The 16,204-nt window shown below is 45.3% G+C and overlaps 1 protein-coding gene across 1 annotated transcript; it reads right to left on the reverse strand.

Moving 5' to 3' along the window:
* Positions 1-5,732: 5,732 nt before the first annotated feature.
* Positions 5,733-7,834, reverse strand: LOC133916325 (probable protein phosphatase 2C 32). The gene is made up of 3 exons (XM_062359945.1): positions 7,170-7,834; positions 6,654-6,992; positions 5,733-6,397 (listed from the first exon to the last, which is right to left on the reverse strand). Exons 1-3 carry the CDS (start codon positions 7,653-7,655, stop codon positions 6,050-6,052), a joined length of 1,173 nt encoding a protein of 390 aa, XP_062215929.1. The 5' UTR covers positions 7,656-7,834; the 3' UTR covers positions 5,733-6,049.
* Between the last annotated feature and the right edge of the window lie 8,370 nt (positions 7,835-16,204).

The following is a 16,204-nucleotide window of genomic DNA, read 5'->3' on the forward strand; positions in this document are numbered from 1 at the left end:
TGTCAACTTTGTGTTACTCGTAGACATGCAACCGTGATAACAAAATTGATGTCTTTTACTAGAACTAGTCACATTATTAAACAGGTACTTCATTTTCAGACTTAGACTTTTCAGACCTAGCTATTTTAGACCTAGCCATTTCAAACTTGCCCTTTTCAGAAGTAGCATTTTTAGACTTAGTCTTCTCATCAGAAACCTTTCAGACCTAACCTTTTCAAAAGTAGCATTTTCAGAATTAGTCTTCTCATCAGAAGCCTTTTGAGACCTAGCCTTTTCAGACATTGCCTTTTCAGACCTAGCTTTTTTAGACGTAGCCTTTTCAGATGTAGACTTTCCAAAAGTAGAACTTTCAGAAGTAGGCTTTTCAGAAATAACCTTTTTAGATATACACTTTTCAGAAGTAGGCTTTTCAGAAGTAAACTTTTCAGTTGATATGACCGATCCTTCCTGAAGAATCAACTGCTTTCCTAGAGCCAATTTCTGTGGACTTAGTCCAAGCACCAGCATGAATCCGTTGTATAAATCGGTAATCTCCTGGCCACATGTAGAACCAAAACAATAGCCTCAACCTCCACAACTCCAACAAAAATGGTGTTTGATCCTTTTCCCAAGAAATACATGTCAGATACTACACATGATGGGGTCGAAGTGCTTATGTGCTGGAGTGAAGACCCTTGTAGGGTGATGAAATCCTCTGAGTTCTCCTACACCTATGGAGGGAGGTTATTCATGTGCCGAAAGTACGAGTACGATCCACCTCAAGGAAGCACTAATGTTGCCTTCCGTTGCCAGGTAATAACTTCTGGCCAAACTGCTCCAAACACAACTAAGATTTACCACTTAACATTTTGGTCTTCCTTGCAGTTGTCGCCACCACTATGACTTCTTACAGTTGCTAGATACTAAACAGTCGAAAGCGGATGTGTTTCTCTTTCACACACAGCACTGCGCCTCTTGGAGATGCTTGCATGAGATGGAAGCCAACGAAAGGAGGGAGGCCACGCATAAGCACATTCAGAAGGAGCAACAGAAGATGAGGGATGAGCATAACTGCTTGATGGCGGAATCCCGTGATGCGGAGAGGCAGAGGAAGTGCGAGAGGACATGTCGGGCGCGTGACGCAGGACCAGAAGCGACGAGGAAGAAAAAGTACCCACGTTGCACTCAATATACTCAATGTTGTTTACATTCTCTAAGGTATGTTAGGTTTAAACTCGCTACATGCCACTGTGTACGTCGCAACTCCCATTAAAATCATTGTGTTCAACCTTCCATTTCTGTCAACTCCTGGTATTCAAAATATCACACGAACATCTAATAGCACTAGACAAATCGATAATAAAAATAACAGCACACGGACGCCTATTCTGCCACAAACAAAATTGAATTAGGGCACACTAATGTGTCTCCCATTTATTGGTGACACCTTGTTGCTGCCCTATGATTGGGCGAGACCAAGGAGTCACCCATTCACCAGGCGAGAGCAAGGTCTCACCCCATAAATGGGCAACACCTTCTATGCCGTGTCAGTGATTAGCCACACTGACCTACCACGTCAAGGTATCATCCATTCATAAGGGGAGACCTTGCTCTCACCCGATAAATAGGCGATAGTAGTCTATTCTTACTAAATTTTGAAATGGGCATTTAATTATGCAAATATTATATATATATATATATATATATATATTATTGGCTTCATATAATTTTGAAAACATAAGTTTTCTTGAAACCTCTTGCTCATATCTCTTATCAAAGAGAGCTATTCTATAATATTTCTTTACCAGATCCCTACTAATCCGAGCGAGCTTTCAAATATTTGTTCCACATTCATTCATGAGGGTATTTATACGGGATTGAAGATCGTATCAATGGGCATTCCATCTTGCAAATAGGGCATATCTTGCCTAGGAAAAATTTTGGATATGATCCCCTTATTGTCGTGTCTTCCGACTTTTATTGACAACATTGATTTCACGTTTCTGTAAAATATAAACACGAACAATTATGTTGAGGGGTCCCTATTTGCATAGTAGTGCGTACACCCCACCCCGCCCAGCCCACCCACCCATAGTAGGACACTGGCCCAGCTCTCAGTGCGCGCCACTGTGCCCGCTCGGGCCTAGTGCCCCGCGCTCGAGCCACGTGCTCCTGCTCACCCTGCGCTCCACACCCTCTACGCTCGCGCCTGCTCGTGTGTGCCACGTGCCCCCACCCTTGTGCTCGGATCCCCCTGCGCACACCACGTGTCCTCGCCTACGCCCCCCGTACTCAACTACTGACCACTAAAAATGTGAATAGCTACTGAGAACTACTGAAAAATACTACTTACATTACTGAACAAACTATTGATACTACGAGCAACTACTGATAACTACTAACACAAACTATTGGCAACTATTGAACAAACTAATGACCAAAACTTCTAACACTAGTGGCAACCACTAACAACTAGTGACACACTACTGAACAATTTTATATTGACTTGGAACTCCTGGATATTGAACTAATGACGTTACTAAACAATTTTTCTATGACTTGAAACTGCTGAACAACTACTAACGTAACTACTGAATAAAATTACTAAAGCATTTGAATCATAGTAAATTTCTACTAAAGAATTCAAGTCATAGTAAATTTTCACATGTATTTGAAAGCATCCAACTTATAGCAAAATTACTGAAGAATCCGAGTCATAGTAAATTCTCGCACTACTGATAACTACCGAAGCATCCAAATCATAGTAAAATTTTATAATTGTCCTCTAAAAACATCCAATCTATAGTAAAATTAATAAAGAATTACTGGATGACAGCTACTAGATAACTACTGAAAAATTATTGGATGACAGCTACTGGACAACTACTGAAGAATTACTAATCATATTATATTCTCACACTATTGACAACTATGAAACATCCGAGTCATAGTAAATTTGTATATTATTGATAACTACTGAAACATCTGAATCATAGTAAATTTTCATAATTGTACTTAAAAAATATCAAATCCATAGCAAAATTAATAAAGAATTACTGGACGACAGCTACTGAATAACTATTGGAGAATTATTAGATGATATCTACTAAACAACTACTAGAGAATTACTAGATGACAGCTACCGGACAATTATTGAAAAATTACTGGGTGACAACTACTGGACAACTACTGAAGAATTACTGGATGACAGTTACTAGACAACTACTGAGCAGGTGATATAGGATGAGCGACATGTGGCAGGAGCGAGCGAGCTGGGCGGTTACGTGGCGCATGTGGGCTCAAATAGTGTGACTAGCGCGGCTAGACGGGTGCGTGGGTGTGGCTAAGACCGTGCGTGCGGCTGGCACGGCTAGGCTGGCCCGGGTGTAGAATAGTACTTCGGGGTAGCCCACGACACTGCACGGCAGCACCTCAAGCTGGGTCTTCATGGCACAGACACCTGGGCCGGGCTAGGTGAGAAGGCAGCACGACGAGCGTTTGGTCATGGGTAGGGATGAAAATGGTCGAAAACGATCGGAAGAAGCCTCCACCATTTCCACTTTCACATTTTTTTTCTCGGAAGAGAAATAAAAAACAAGAGTACCGGAAACGAATACGGAGTCGATATTACGGGAACATCGATAACGATATTGTCGGAACGGATACAAGCCAGTATCGATCGGGAACTGAAATTATAGAACGATAAACACTAACGTAACACTAGTCGCAACCACGTTCATGCACCATGTATAGGATCAAGTCATTTTATCGATGATTACACACAAACACAATATAAGGATAATATCAAATATTTAACTTAAGTAATAATACCATACATGTTCGACTTATCACATGCCAAACAAGCACACAAGTTCTGAAGTACACAACCAGACACCAAAACATGCCAACATGCTAACATCCAACGAGATAGATATATTACATATAGTTTTTAGTTCAGACTTGACATAGACATATAATAGTTCAAACTTAATATAGATTTGTATGGGTTGGACTACTTATGGATGTGGGCCTTCAGATATAGGGTAGAAAATGGTAATTACCGGGCCTAAAATACGATAATACCGACCAAATATGGAAAAATCCGGAAACGATCGGAAGAGCTCAAAATTATTTCCTCTTCCATTTTCGGGACGTAATATCATTTCCATTTCCATTTCTTCGGTATATCATTTCCGACTGCTACGATCAGAACTCTTCGAAAACGAACCCTAGAAAACCGATATATATCATTTCCGTTTTCATCTCTAGTCATGGGCCTATCCGGCCCCACACAGTCCAAATTAAACAGCACGCCGATGTGGCGACGGCCCTTCTCTACTCCCCCTTCTTACTTCCTCCTAACTCTTCTCCTACAGCCAATAAAAAAAAAACTTTTTCTGCTACAAAAATGAGGAGCAGCCGCGGCCTCCCGCGACGAAGATGGCGGCAGCGGAGGCACGCCGGCAGCTAAAAGGCGACGACACGGAGCGCAGGTACCACCGCGGGTTGCCACACTGACTCCCTATTTCATATACCGAAATCATAAAACATAAATCTGCTATATGCTAATAAGACATAGATGGATCATACTGAAAAACAGAGCCAAAGCTTGAGCAGAGTATGCTGCCAGACAAACAGACCGAAGAAACTACAACTAAACAGAGCAACTGACATCACTCGTCAGTGCAGAATCCAGTGCTTCAGCCACTTTCTAATCTCTTGACATCCTTGCCTTCCACCTGCAATCCTGCCTTGTTTGTCATCTTCCAAGGACTCCAGCAAACTACCGCGATGCCTGCCGAGCCACCTTGTTTGTAGTAACCAGTAATGTGAGGACACCGCCCGGATACATGTATGTTATAATAGAAGTAAAATCCTGTAAGAAACTTTGGTCAAAATAAATCGAAACGAGGTAGGTTCACAGCATCAACACGCATCGTAGGGATATTCTTCAGTCCAAACGCGACAAAAGTTCAGAAGAGATGTTTTTCTAAAGCTAATGACCTATGCAGATACTACTGATCAGAAACCTTGACTGGAATGCTTTATAAGAAAATGACTTGACTGTCATCTCTGGTCTTAAAACACATGGCCAAGTGAAATCGACTGGGAGAAAAAGAAATGGATCATAATTCAACAAGCGTTTTGAAATGTTAGTTGACTTCGGGAGAGTGATACTAATAGTTAGTTACCTGATTTCGTTCGTCAAAAAATAGTAACTTGCTCGATCGGTAGCTCTACCGTATTCTACGTGGTTTCATTCGTTGTACTCCTGAACACGCGTTTCATTCTGTAGCTAAAAAGAAGAAAAATGACAAGAACACGGGCATTTACTTCGATCTCAATGGGTGATTATCGAAGCCGCGGTTGGCTTCTTAGCGAGGACTGATCATCAGGCCGTTCCATGTCAATCTTTCACACATGATTATCAGTCATCACTTCTTAATTCACATATGCCCAGTGCCTTTGAGGCTAAACTGATGGGGGAATCCTATTCCTATGCCCTTAAAAATACAGGATTCTTCTCAAAACAAAATAGATTAACATTGGATGTGTATATCGATTTGATTTGTTGCTTGGTTGGACGTTGATGCAGTGGATAAAAATGTACTTAACACTTAAAAAAATTAAGTTACCTTGCATCTAAAAAAAGTTTATGTTACCTTGCAGTTAGATATCACAAAAAGATTTTTCGCAATATGTCACAAAGCTTAAAATTATTTATGAACTCTTTTGGATCCAACCCGTATAAATTCAATCAAAGGAATATCAAATGAAGCTAATAGACATATAAGCATGTACATAGGCAACTAGCCATTTACAGTATGAGGCGAGAGTATCACCCGCATTATTATGGCACTATCAAAGAATGAATCAAATAGATTAAGTACATAAAGAAAATTTCTACAGAAAAGAATAGTACTACGACAAAGAATGAATATTAAAATACCCACAAAATAGCGCAAGCACATGAAAACTTTTGCTTGCGAAGTAACATTCTTATGTGTCTACTTATCAGTCTGTTAGTGCTACTGGCTAGTGTCTAAATCCAGTTTCTCCCATAATTAAGTTACAAACTTGAAAAATTCCGCAATTGTATGATCAGGACGCTGACATCGTCAGTTGAGCCCCTGGAGATCGATGTCTCGGCAAGCCTCCTGCAGGCAGCCATGCGAGAAGCCTTGTCGTTACTGATGCAGAGAGGCCGTGCAAGGTCTACCGCCTCCTGATTATCCATCTTATCCCAGAGGCCATCAGAAGCAAGTATCAAGAACTCGCATTGTTGGTCGACTAGGAGGGTCCTGGTGTCCGGGTCAGCCACAACCCACTGCTTCAGGTGTGTATCCCCAATGCCTCTGGACACTGCCAGAGTGCCCTGGATTCGCCATGTTCCGCGGTGATTCACCAGGAATCCACCCTGAAATGTATAGGAGCAGGCACATAAGCCACATTGAAGAACAATTGAATACATAATTGAAGTATGAGTTCATGATGTATGCTCAGTTGTTAAGAATTGCTTGATTTTCAAGGAATTAGCTAGTCCAAATTTCTTATTTGCATGAAGAGTAGGATGCGTTTGTCTGTACTTCATTTTACTATGATGCATTCTTCAAACTGCATCACACAAAAAAAGTTGTGCACGAAAGGAGAAGACTAGGACGGCCTATACTTACCAGGCTCTCAATTCTCTCCTTCTCATCCTCCCGGGACGCCCGGTGGTCGGAGGTGAGTGCCTCTGCCCTCCCCGCTCGGCTGAGCACTGCGCGGCAGTCTCCTGCATTGGACACGACCATGCCACCCTTTTGAAGCACGGCGGTGACGCAGCACGCGCCCCCGCTCTCCTCCCTCTTGAGGAACTCCTCGTCCGTCTTAAGGTAGCCCCTCTTCACCGCCCCCACGATATCACCGCCGTCTACCTTCTTCATCTCCTCGGCCATGAACTTGGGCATGTTCTCGGCAGCGAACTCTGCTGCATTCTTCCCGCCGTGGCCATCGAAAACACCAAACAACGCCTGGACAGTTCGGTGGGAAAATGAAGGTCAGTCCTTTTAACAATATCATGGGAAACAACTGAAAATTCATCCAAGAGCCCCAAATAACCAGGATTGAGGCAGAATTCCGGCTTGTTTTTACAAATCACGCCGAAAAATATGCAAATCGTAAGGAAATTTTATTTTTATCGAGCTTACCACTTGGGGATCTCCGCCAAGGGCAACCTTGGCCACATGCCGGTCCTCCATCTCCACCCTTCTCCTCCCTTTCCCCCTCCGGCAGTACGCCGCGAACTCCTCCCCCTCCTCCTCAACCTCGTTCCGCGGATCCGACTCTACTGCCGCCACGGCGGCCGCAGCCGCCGCCGCCGCCGCCGCGCCGGTCACCGGCACCACGAGCGGCGCCGGGCGCCGCCTCTTCAGGACCGGCCCTGCAGGTGCGGAGGCCACCGCCGCGGTGGAGGCCGGCTGGGGCGACGACGACGGGGATGCCTCCTCGCGGAGCAGCGCGCGGAGCGCGAAGGGGCGCAGCGGCGAGCCGGCGGTGGGCGTGGACGCGGGCGCGGGAGAGGAGACGGATGCGGGGACGGGCTCCGGCGAGGCGGAGGCAGCCTTGCAGGAGAGCGGGCGGCGCGAGGGCGAGAACACCGGCGAGTTCGGGATGGCCACCGTGCAAGACATCATAAGGCGACGGTGAGCTAGGGTTTTGTGGCGCTCTCTTTTTGCTGCCCTGCGCTCCGCACCCTTCTCGTTGTTGGTCTTGTTTGTGCTTCTGTTTGGATGAGTCTGCGGAGATGGCCGTTTGAAAGGACTTTTATACGGGGTACAGGACGCGTTGTCGTGGTGGACTAGGATAAGAACAGACCAAGAGGCCAACAGCCAACAGGCTCCTTTAAAATGTTTTCTGTTCCAAATTTATTTTTTGTTTTTATAGAACAAACCTTTTCCCTGAAGAAGACATGCTTTAATAAATAGCTTTTTTCAAATAAAACAGGGGAATTTAGTGGTACAGAAAAATTCACGGGCAGTACAAACTTGCAAAAGTCTAACAGATTAGCAAATTGTTTTTTAAAAAAGATTTGCAATTTTATTACCTTTTATTTGTTTTAGACGTGCATGAACCCATTACACCACCGGCATACTTTTTATTTTACGTCTAAAAAAACACACTTGGTTTCCTTGCTACGTTTAACTATCATTTAATTACGTATCGCCTGTAAAGTCTCCTAAATTCAATGTGGCCAATGGCCAATTCTTTCAGCGAACACCACAAACTTGGTACACTCTGTCTTCTCGGCCGCAGTTTTTTCACACGGGCGAGTCCAAGGAAAAACAACACGGGCAGCCAAACGACAAGGCCAAGGAAGCAAAGCGAGGCGGTGGAGCGGGTTGCTTAACGGGGAGAGTGAAACGGCGCGCGAGTCAAAGCTAAGTTAATCCCGTGTGAGGAGCAAGAGGACAGCCGAGCAGAGCCGTCGCTGCGACCTGTGAACGCCGCTCTCTCGCCGCAAGACGCGGTCACTACGGATCAAACCGACCTGTTTCGAGCCCCGTCCGGGCGGCCGACGCGCACCACCCACGCATCCCTTTCTCGTTCCGAGGCACCACACACGGATACCGGCCAGCGGCCCTCCGCCACGAGGAGCCGTCAACGGGCGCGTGGGGCGGCCTCGTTGGGCGCCGGATCCGTGTCGCGGTGCCGTTGCCCTGATGGGATGGGAGCTGCAGCGGGAACGTGCCCGGAAGCAGCGGGCGGGGGATCTGTATTCTGTGGTCTCGAAGACTTGGGGAGCGTGATGCGACGCGACGCTGACCGGCTCCGAGTGGACCGTACTATACGAACGTTGGAAGAAGGCGACCATGACTCTGTATTTCAGCTTTTAGCTTCCGAGACTGATTTGTTGTTATCTCTTGAAAAACTGAAAAGTTAGTTTAAAAGTAATTTTTTTAGTTTTTGGTGTGTTAAAAATCTAAAAATTTCTTATAAAAATTAATAACCAAAAGCTATAAAAAACTTTTGGCAAAAGTTATTTTTTTTAGCAAAAACTACTTTTTAGGAAAACAGAACCCTATCGCGTCGCTAGCTTTTGGCAAAAGAAACATTTTAGCAAAAACTACTTTTGAGGAAAACAGAACCCTATCGCGCCGTCGCGTGCTGCGTACACACACTCGGACTCGGCTAAGCAAACCTCACCGCCACGTACTTCTCCGCTTACATAAGCCACGCGCCCGCTCGACGTATGGCAGTTTGCATCGCGTCAGACAGGCACGTTTGGGGGATGTACTTTTGCAGAACCATCTTTGACAACGAGCTGTGGCGCAGTAGTAGAATTTGTCTTTGGCAATGGGCGATTTTGCCCCGGTCCAGCTTGTCGGAGTCCGGTGCGGGTTCTGGGTGGAAGAGGCTGTGTTCCTGGAGTGGAATGGGTAGAGAGGGAACGAGGCCCACGAGGCGCAGAAAATGTACTAGCCGTTTGCACGGAGGGGCGGTTGGACCGATGCGTGGCATCACCTTCAGCCAACGAAACGGTGCATTGAGCTCACGCAGAGCGGTGGGGCCGCCAGCGGCGGCGATGTTCACTCTATCGGACGGCGGAGTGGCTCTCATGTGTGACACGTTTCGCTTCGCTGGAACTGGTCGCCTGGCGTATGGAACGGGCGAGCCGGGGAAGCCTGCGGGGTCTGCTCGAGTCCGAGGTGCCACCTCAGGTGCTGCGTTTACCAGTATGGCCGTACCCATCTTGTTTCTCTCTTTTGAGGAGGAGCGTCTACCGGTTAAACCCGAGTCTATAGCATTCTTTCCCGAGCCCGGGCCCGGGCCCGAGAAAACCCCAGTTCGTGCCAAAGATGCGCAGCATTGGTCAGTGAATTACAGTCGTGACTCGGGAGCCTTTAAGCAAGAATTGACCGGCTTGCTAGCTGGTCACCTTCCAGCATGCACCGAATCATACATGCACGTGCACAATGTCATCCAGATCTACCCGTGGTTGATCAATCAACGGTCAATAGTCCAGTCCCTGCCCCCAAGCAATCCAACCTGGATGCTGATGTCAATCGTCGGCTGCTGCTATGACTCCCTTGGAAAGGCGCCGTGTACCAATGAGGATTCGGGGCTTCACGCATGTGCGCACCGCCGTGCGCGCGCGTAGGTAAGACCATCTAAGGAATCCTTTCGCTGGTCACACTCCCCTGCCGAAAGGATTTTCATTTTCTTCTAGCTCTAACGATTTACCTTCATAAAAAGATTTTCTCTCATTTTCTCTAAAATAAGATTCTCTTTCCATTTCCTTTAGACCTGGATACTGAGTCGGCTTAGCCCGATATGGCTCATTCTAGTTCGTTATCATAACGAGCTGGCTCGGCTCGGCTCGTTAGGTTAATGGGTCAGAAAGTTGACTCGACTCGGTTTGTTAAGCTCACGAGTCCGGCACACTTTTTAAATAAAAAATACATTTTTTCTACTATCCTACTAATAGAGAAGCTATGAATCTCTTTAAATTGTCAGAAATTTCAGGAGTTCTAAAAAATTTGTTGCATAATTTTCAGCACGAATGGAGAAAAATTCTATCCAAATGCGACTTAAAACTGCTCAACACTACTCGGTTAATTCTGCTTGTCAAGAGAAATTGTCAGTCTAAAGCTCATCTTTCTTTAAAAAAAAGACATATTAGAAATTCACCATTTCTTCACCATTTATATGTTATTCTGAAAGATAGGTCTTGTCCATTTTTTTAGGGTTGCTAGCGCCACCTAGATTTAGAGTTTTAAACCTCATTTAATTATCAGCTGTTTGCCTGGATAAATTACTCTTGTTAAAAAAACTAATGACGCATCAACAAGACTTGTCTATCCTTTGGAAGAGATCTACAAGCTTGGCCTCGTAGCCGAGGCAACAAGTCTTGTTGGTGTGGGTGGGTCTAGTGAGTCACCAGGCGATATCGCATTAAGGGCACTTATGGTTGACGGCGGCCAGGGCATAGGATCTTGGGTGTGCGCAGCATTTGTGACCTAGGAGACTAGAAACATACGTTAGAACTGTGAAGAGGCCGGTAGGAACATAGGCTGTGTACTGTTTAAGTGGGCCGACTGATATTATAGGGCCTTGGCTTATCAAGCTCGCAAACGGCTTACAAGCTAGCTAGAACTGGCTCATTAATTAAACAAGTTAATATGTTAGCTTGGCTCGCTATAAAATACATCGAGTCATGCCAGCAACAAGCTGAGTCAGCTCGTAAGCTTCGAGTTTTTTTTCTACCTCTAGTTCTTTTAACAAATACTTTAAAAAAACTATTGAAGAGAAAAAAATAGGAAGAGAAATTAGAAGAGGACAGAAAAGAAATAAATAAAAGAAATATAATTAAAGATGGTGTAATCGTCCACAAACGCGCGAACGGGACGGGAGCTGGTAAGCAAACGGCGATGCAGAACCCAAAGATGCGAGACGTGTGTATCTAGACGTTCAGTATTGCGTGTCAATGTTCGGTTTGACTGCTTTACCTTTCCTTACTTTGTTGTATAAACTGTACACGAGCTGCTGGAGACTGAAAGAATCGTATCTTATTCTTGGTCAACCTGTCAAGCTTTGTCCATTGGATCATGGTAGCTTTAGCTTCGTTCTTCCGCCTGTTATGTTGTCGGTGATGACTCATGACCAGAAGTGGGGGCCGCCTGCGCAAACGACCGACGTATCCAGGGTTTCTTCTGAAGAAGCGTATACAGATTTTGGAGAGGCCGAGAAGGAACGCAAAAACTTTGTCCACGAACTAGAAAAGTGCCTGGTTTTAATTACCCATCCTCTCTCACTCTCACTCTCGGCAATTCTAACTTTTTCAGCAAAATGAATGTCAACAACCAATACGCACTGTGCTGTTTTCGGGCTCTTGGGCTTGCTTTTCGTTCAGTTGCTAGGATATTTGGCCCAACAGTCGAAAAAGGTTTTGAATCGCAATTCAAGGGACTGCTACAACAGTTGAGTTTCCAATTTTTATGTCCTAAAAAAAAGAGTTGCCAATTTTTATGCGTGCAACAGACTCTAGCGTTGGCGGTTACTCCAGTACAGTAGCAAGCTCTTTTGCAACCCGGATTAGATCTGAGGAGTAAAGCTGCAAATGATGCTGATGTTACTCTCAAATGGCGGGCCCCTCCACATTCCGCATCCGCGAATTTTGTGCGTGTCCTATACTTACTAGTGGTTCCCAATAACTAATGTCGTTGCCTTGATGAAGTCTGCAGCCCACCATTGTAGTTGTTGTGCTCTGCATGGTCTCCTGGGCCCAGCTGCTAGCTCCAGTTCAGTGTCCCCTCCTCGGCAAGATGCTGTTGGACACAGGGAGTCCAGGCATCTTTCTTGGATTCTTGGCATACACAGCTGCCGGAGCATCACACGCCTGCAACCAAGAATCCAGCTATCCATGCATGATTCTGCCTTTTCTCGTGATATGTGCCTTTGCCGGTTCCTTCGAAAGAGACCATCTTCTGTGCCAAAGTTATATGCTGCATGTATCTTAGATCCCCGTTTTATCGAGCTGTCAGATACTCTCTCGAGAAATTTTTACCCTAAATCTAATCAGTACTGGATCGAATGAGTTCAGCCGGACTGGTTTTTTGTTTTCACATCTTGTGCCTCAAATTATATGCCGCCTGTATTTCGATCCTCGTTCTAAAAGGGAGCTATGCCTATCGAGCTGTCAGATACTCTCTCGAGAAATTTTTACCCTAAATCTAATCAGTACTGGATCGAATGAGTTCAGCCGGACTGGTTCTTTGTTTTCACATCTTGTGCTTCAAATTATATGCCGCCTGTATTTCGATCCTCATTCTAAAAGGGAGCTATGCCTATCGAGCTGTCAGATACTCTCTCGAGAAATTTTTACCCTAAATCTAATCAGTTCCGGATCGAATGAGTTCAGCCGGACTGGTTCTTTGTTTTCACATCTTGTGACTAAAATTATATGCCGCCTGTATTTCGATCCTCGTTCTAAAAGGGAGCTATGCCTCCCGAGCAAGAGCTTTCTACGCCTTTGATCTTTCATGAAGTGCAGTCTAGCGGTTAAAGTAAAAATATTTGATCATCAAATATGCATAACGAAGAGAAAGATATAAAATTTTATTAAAGTTTCAGACCTTCTTTAGAATAATATTGATACGCAATGTTCTGTCTTGATTAATCTTATAAGAAGACAATTATAATGAGAGTGTGTCTCGATGAGTTCTCTTCTGTTCTAAATAATGAAGCTATTATTGGATGAATCTAATCGTGGTTCGAATCTGATGCAGATCTTAATTGGTTATTTCTGTGTCACGCCCCTAAAATACTAACCTGGTCATAGAGCACGTATATGCATCATGACATCATGTTTAATGTTTTTGGCTTTCATTTTAAGTTTTCAAAATATTTTGAAAATAGTACGCTGTTAAGCAACTAGAGTTTTCACCATATATTTATCAGCAGTAGATGAATAATTGCAAATTTTTGTGTGTACAAGATTCGAATAACTTCAAAATAACTGACATAATTTTTTATTTTTCCTGATTAGAAAAATACATGAAGAACCTCGCTCACTGGTATCTGAGCAATTCTTCCTGTTGCTTTTACAAAACTTCTATCTTGTATCATCAACCCATCGCCCACTAATACAATCCCAACATTTTTGGATTCCAAATTCAGAGCAATACCTCTAGTCCCTTCTGCAAATTCGACTAATTCACCTGACATTATTTCACCAAGACCTATCTCCACTATAGAAAGAAGAAAAGAAAGGAAGAAATTTTCTAGTAAATACTAGAAAAAAGGGCTTTCTACATAGGGATCGTCAAAACAACGATTTTGCCCTATCAGCTATAGGAAGGAAGGACACTTCATGAGAATCAAAATAAGAAGAAAGTAGAGCCTATACTACTACTCTATGGATAAAGTCTCAAATTGATGGAGAAAGCACCGTGAAGATCAATTAGTGAGCGACTGGGTCGATACAACTTTCAACTCCCGAAGCATTTTGTCGCTTGCTACGCCCTTCCTCATCTCTGGGTGCCTAGGTATCCACCGCAAGCCTTTCCTCTTTTGAACCTCGCCATTAACAGTGAGAATTACTTTTGTAATAGTTTAGATAGCCTAAAAACATGTATGAAGGAAGGGGAAAAGAAATGGTAGAAAAAAAGAAAAAAAATGAACTTACTACACATGGGTCTAGCCTGCGGTTTGACCACCAGGGCTCACAATGCCTACTTCAAGCCCATTGACCACTTCTCACTCTCTCCCTCAGTCATTTCCACCTCGATCCAAACCCAATAAAGAGACAAGGGAGTACCCACCTTTGCCACCACGATGGCAAGAGATCGACAAAGAGGACCTTCCCCAAGCTTCACCAAGCCTCCCTGAGCTCCTCCCCACCATCATCCTCGCTAGTGAAGCTTTCCACGTGTTCTCTTCCACCTTAAGGCTGAGCTTAGAGTTGGACGAAAAGCTCAAAGCTCGCAAGCTAGCTCAGCTCGTGTCTAGCTCGTTCCAAAATCTAACGAGCTGAGCCAGAGTTTTAGCTCATTTATATAACGAGCCAGCTCGTGAGCTGCTCGCAAGCCAAACGAGCTAGGAGGCAGCCCATACAACATTGTGCAACCCAGTAGCCCATTTGCATAACCAAATATATACCCCACTCTTAGAAACTCTAACGTAGCATCCCATTTCTATTCTCCCATAACCGTTGCAACCGGTGCTCAAGGGATGAGGGATCGACCGCTCGAGGCATGGGCTGCGAGGCCCAGGCACTGAGCCACCAGCTGTCAGCGACCCGGTGAGTGGTGAATTGGCAACACCATCCTCCGTCCATAGCAGTTCTCAGTCCCCTATCCAGAACGCCCGTGCCTTCAGCCACCCAGATCCTCATCCACCTCGACTGCTCGGTGTCATGGCGGACCTCTATTCATGTCACCGGTAGTCCTCCATCAGCCAAACGAGCTGGCTCGTGAGCCAAATGAGCTGAGCCAACTGGCATTTCTGCTTGTTATTTCAACGAGCCAAGCCGAGCTAAGACAACTCATAATCTAAACGAGCCAAACGAGCCAAGCTATAAAGAGTTGAGCTGGCTCGTTATCCAGCCCTAGCCGATCACCACCTCGGAGCGCGATCTCCAAATCGAAGCCTCATCGGAGCCGGCCAAACCCCTAAGAGACTTTGCCACACCAAGGTGAGACTTCCCTGACCATTTCCCCATCAGCCACGAGCTCCAACCTATCCCTATTTACTTAGACCCGAGCTCCACCCCTAGCCATGGAAGTCATCCATGGTGCCCTAGAGTTTGGACCCGTGCATGTTACCCAAACAACACAAAATGTATTTTCCTAGTCTTGTAGAGTGTTTTGGAACCACCCTTGATCGAAGGTGTCGCCAGAGTTGTCACCAAGGTGCTACTGGCAAGGCCCAGCGGTCTGACCGCCACCTAGGCCGATCTGACTGTCGGGTTAGGACTTGACCGATTAGATTTAGTTTCATACTCCATAGTTAGAGTCAGACCGTTCATTGTGACCGATCTGACCGATAGACCCCCTAGTTTGATCTTCATCAGTCTATCTAACAGCCATAGCTACTTAGTAGCATTTCTTCTCCATTCGACCCTCATGATCTGATTGTCACCCACTCCACCCTCACCCAGTCTGACCAACAGTTACTCAGAACCCAATAAACTTAGGTTTGTCCAAGGCATTGCTTAAATCTTGTCCGGGGTGCCACCTCATGTGCTGCGTTTACCAGAATGGCCGTACCCACTTTTTTTTCTCTCTTTTGAGGAGGAGCGTCTACCGGTTAAACCCGAGTCCAACGCATTTTTCCCAGGCCCGGGCCCGAGAAAACCCCAGTTCGTGCCGAAGATGCGCAACACTGGTCAGTGAATTACATTGGTGACTCACGAGCCGTTAAGCAAGAATTGACCGGCTTGCTAGCTGGTCACCTCCCAGCATTCACCGAATCATGCATGCACCTGGTCACCTCCCAGCATTCACCGAATCATGCATGCACGTGCACAATGCCATCCAGATCTACCCGTGGTTGATCAATCAACGGTCAATAGTCCAGTCCCGCCCCCAAGCAATCCAACCTGGCTGCTGATGTCAATCATCGGCTGCTGCTATGACTCCCTTGGAAAGGCGCCATGTCCCAATGAGGATTCAGGGCTTCACGCATGTGCGCACCGCCGCGCGCACGCGTAGGTAAGACCATCTAAGGAATCCTTTCGCTGGTC

The sequence above is a fragment of the Phragmites australis genome, chromosome 4 (assembly GCF_958298935.1).
Source record: "Phragmites australis chromosome 4, lpPhrAust1.1, whole genome shotgun sequence".
NCBI lineage: Eukaryota > Viridiplantae > Streptophyta > Magnoliopsida > Poales > Poaceae > Phragmites > Phragmites australis.

Excerpts from the sequence above, each read along its gene's own strand:
- LOC133916325 (XM_062359945.1), bottom strand. The coding sequence starts at position 7,655 with ATGATGTCTTGCACGGTGGCCATCCCGAACTCGCCGGTGTTCTCGCCC. Across the intron at positions 6,993-7,169 it reads TTGGCGGAGATCCCCAAGTG|GCGTTGTTTGGTGTTTTCGA; the intron begins GTAAGCTCGATA and ends CGAACTGTCCAG. Across the intron at positions 6,398-6,653 it reads AGGAGAGAATTGAGAGCCTG|GGTGGATTCCTGGTGAATCA; the intron begins GTAAGTATAGGC and ends TATACATTTCAG.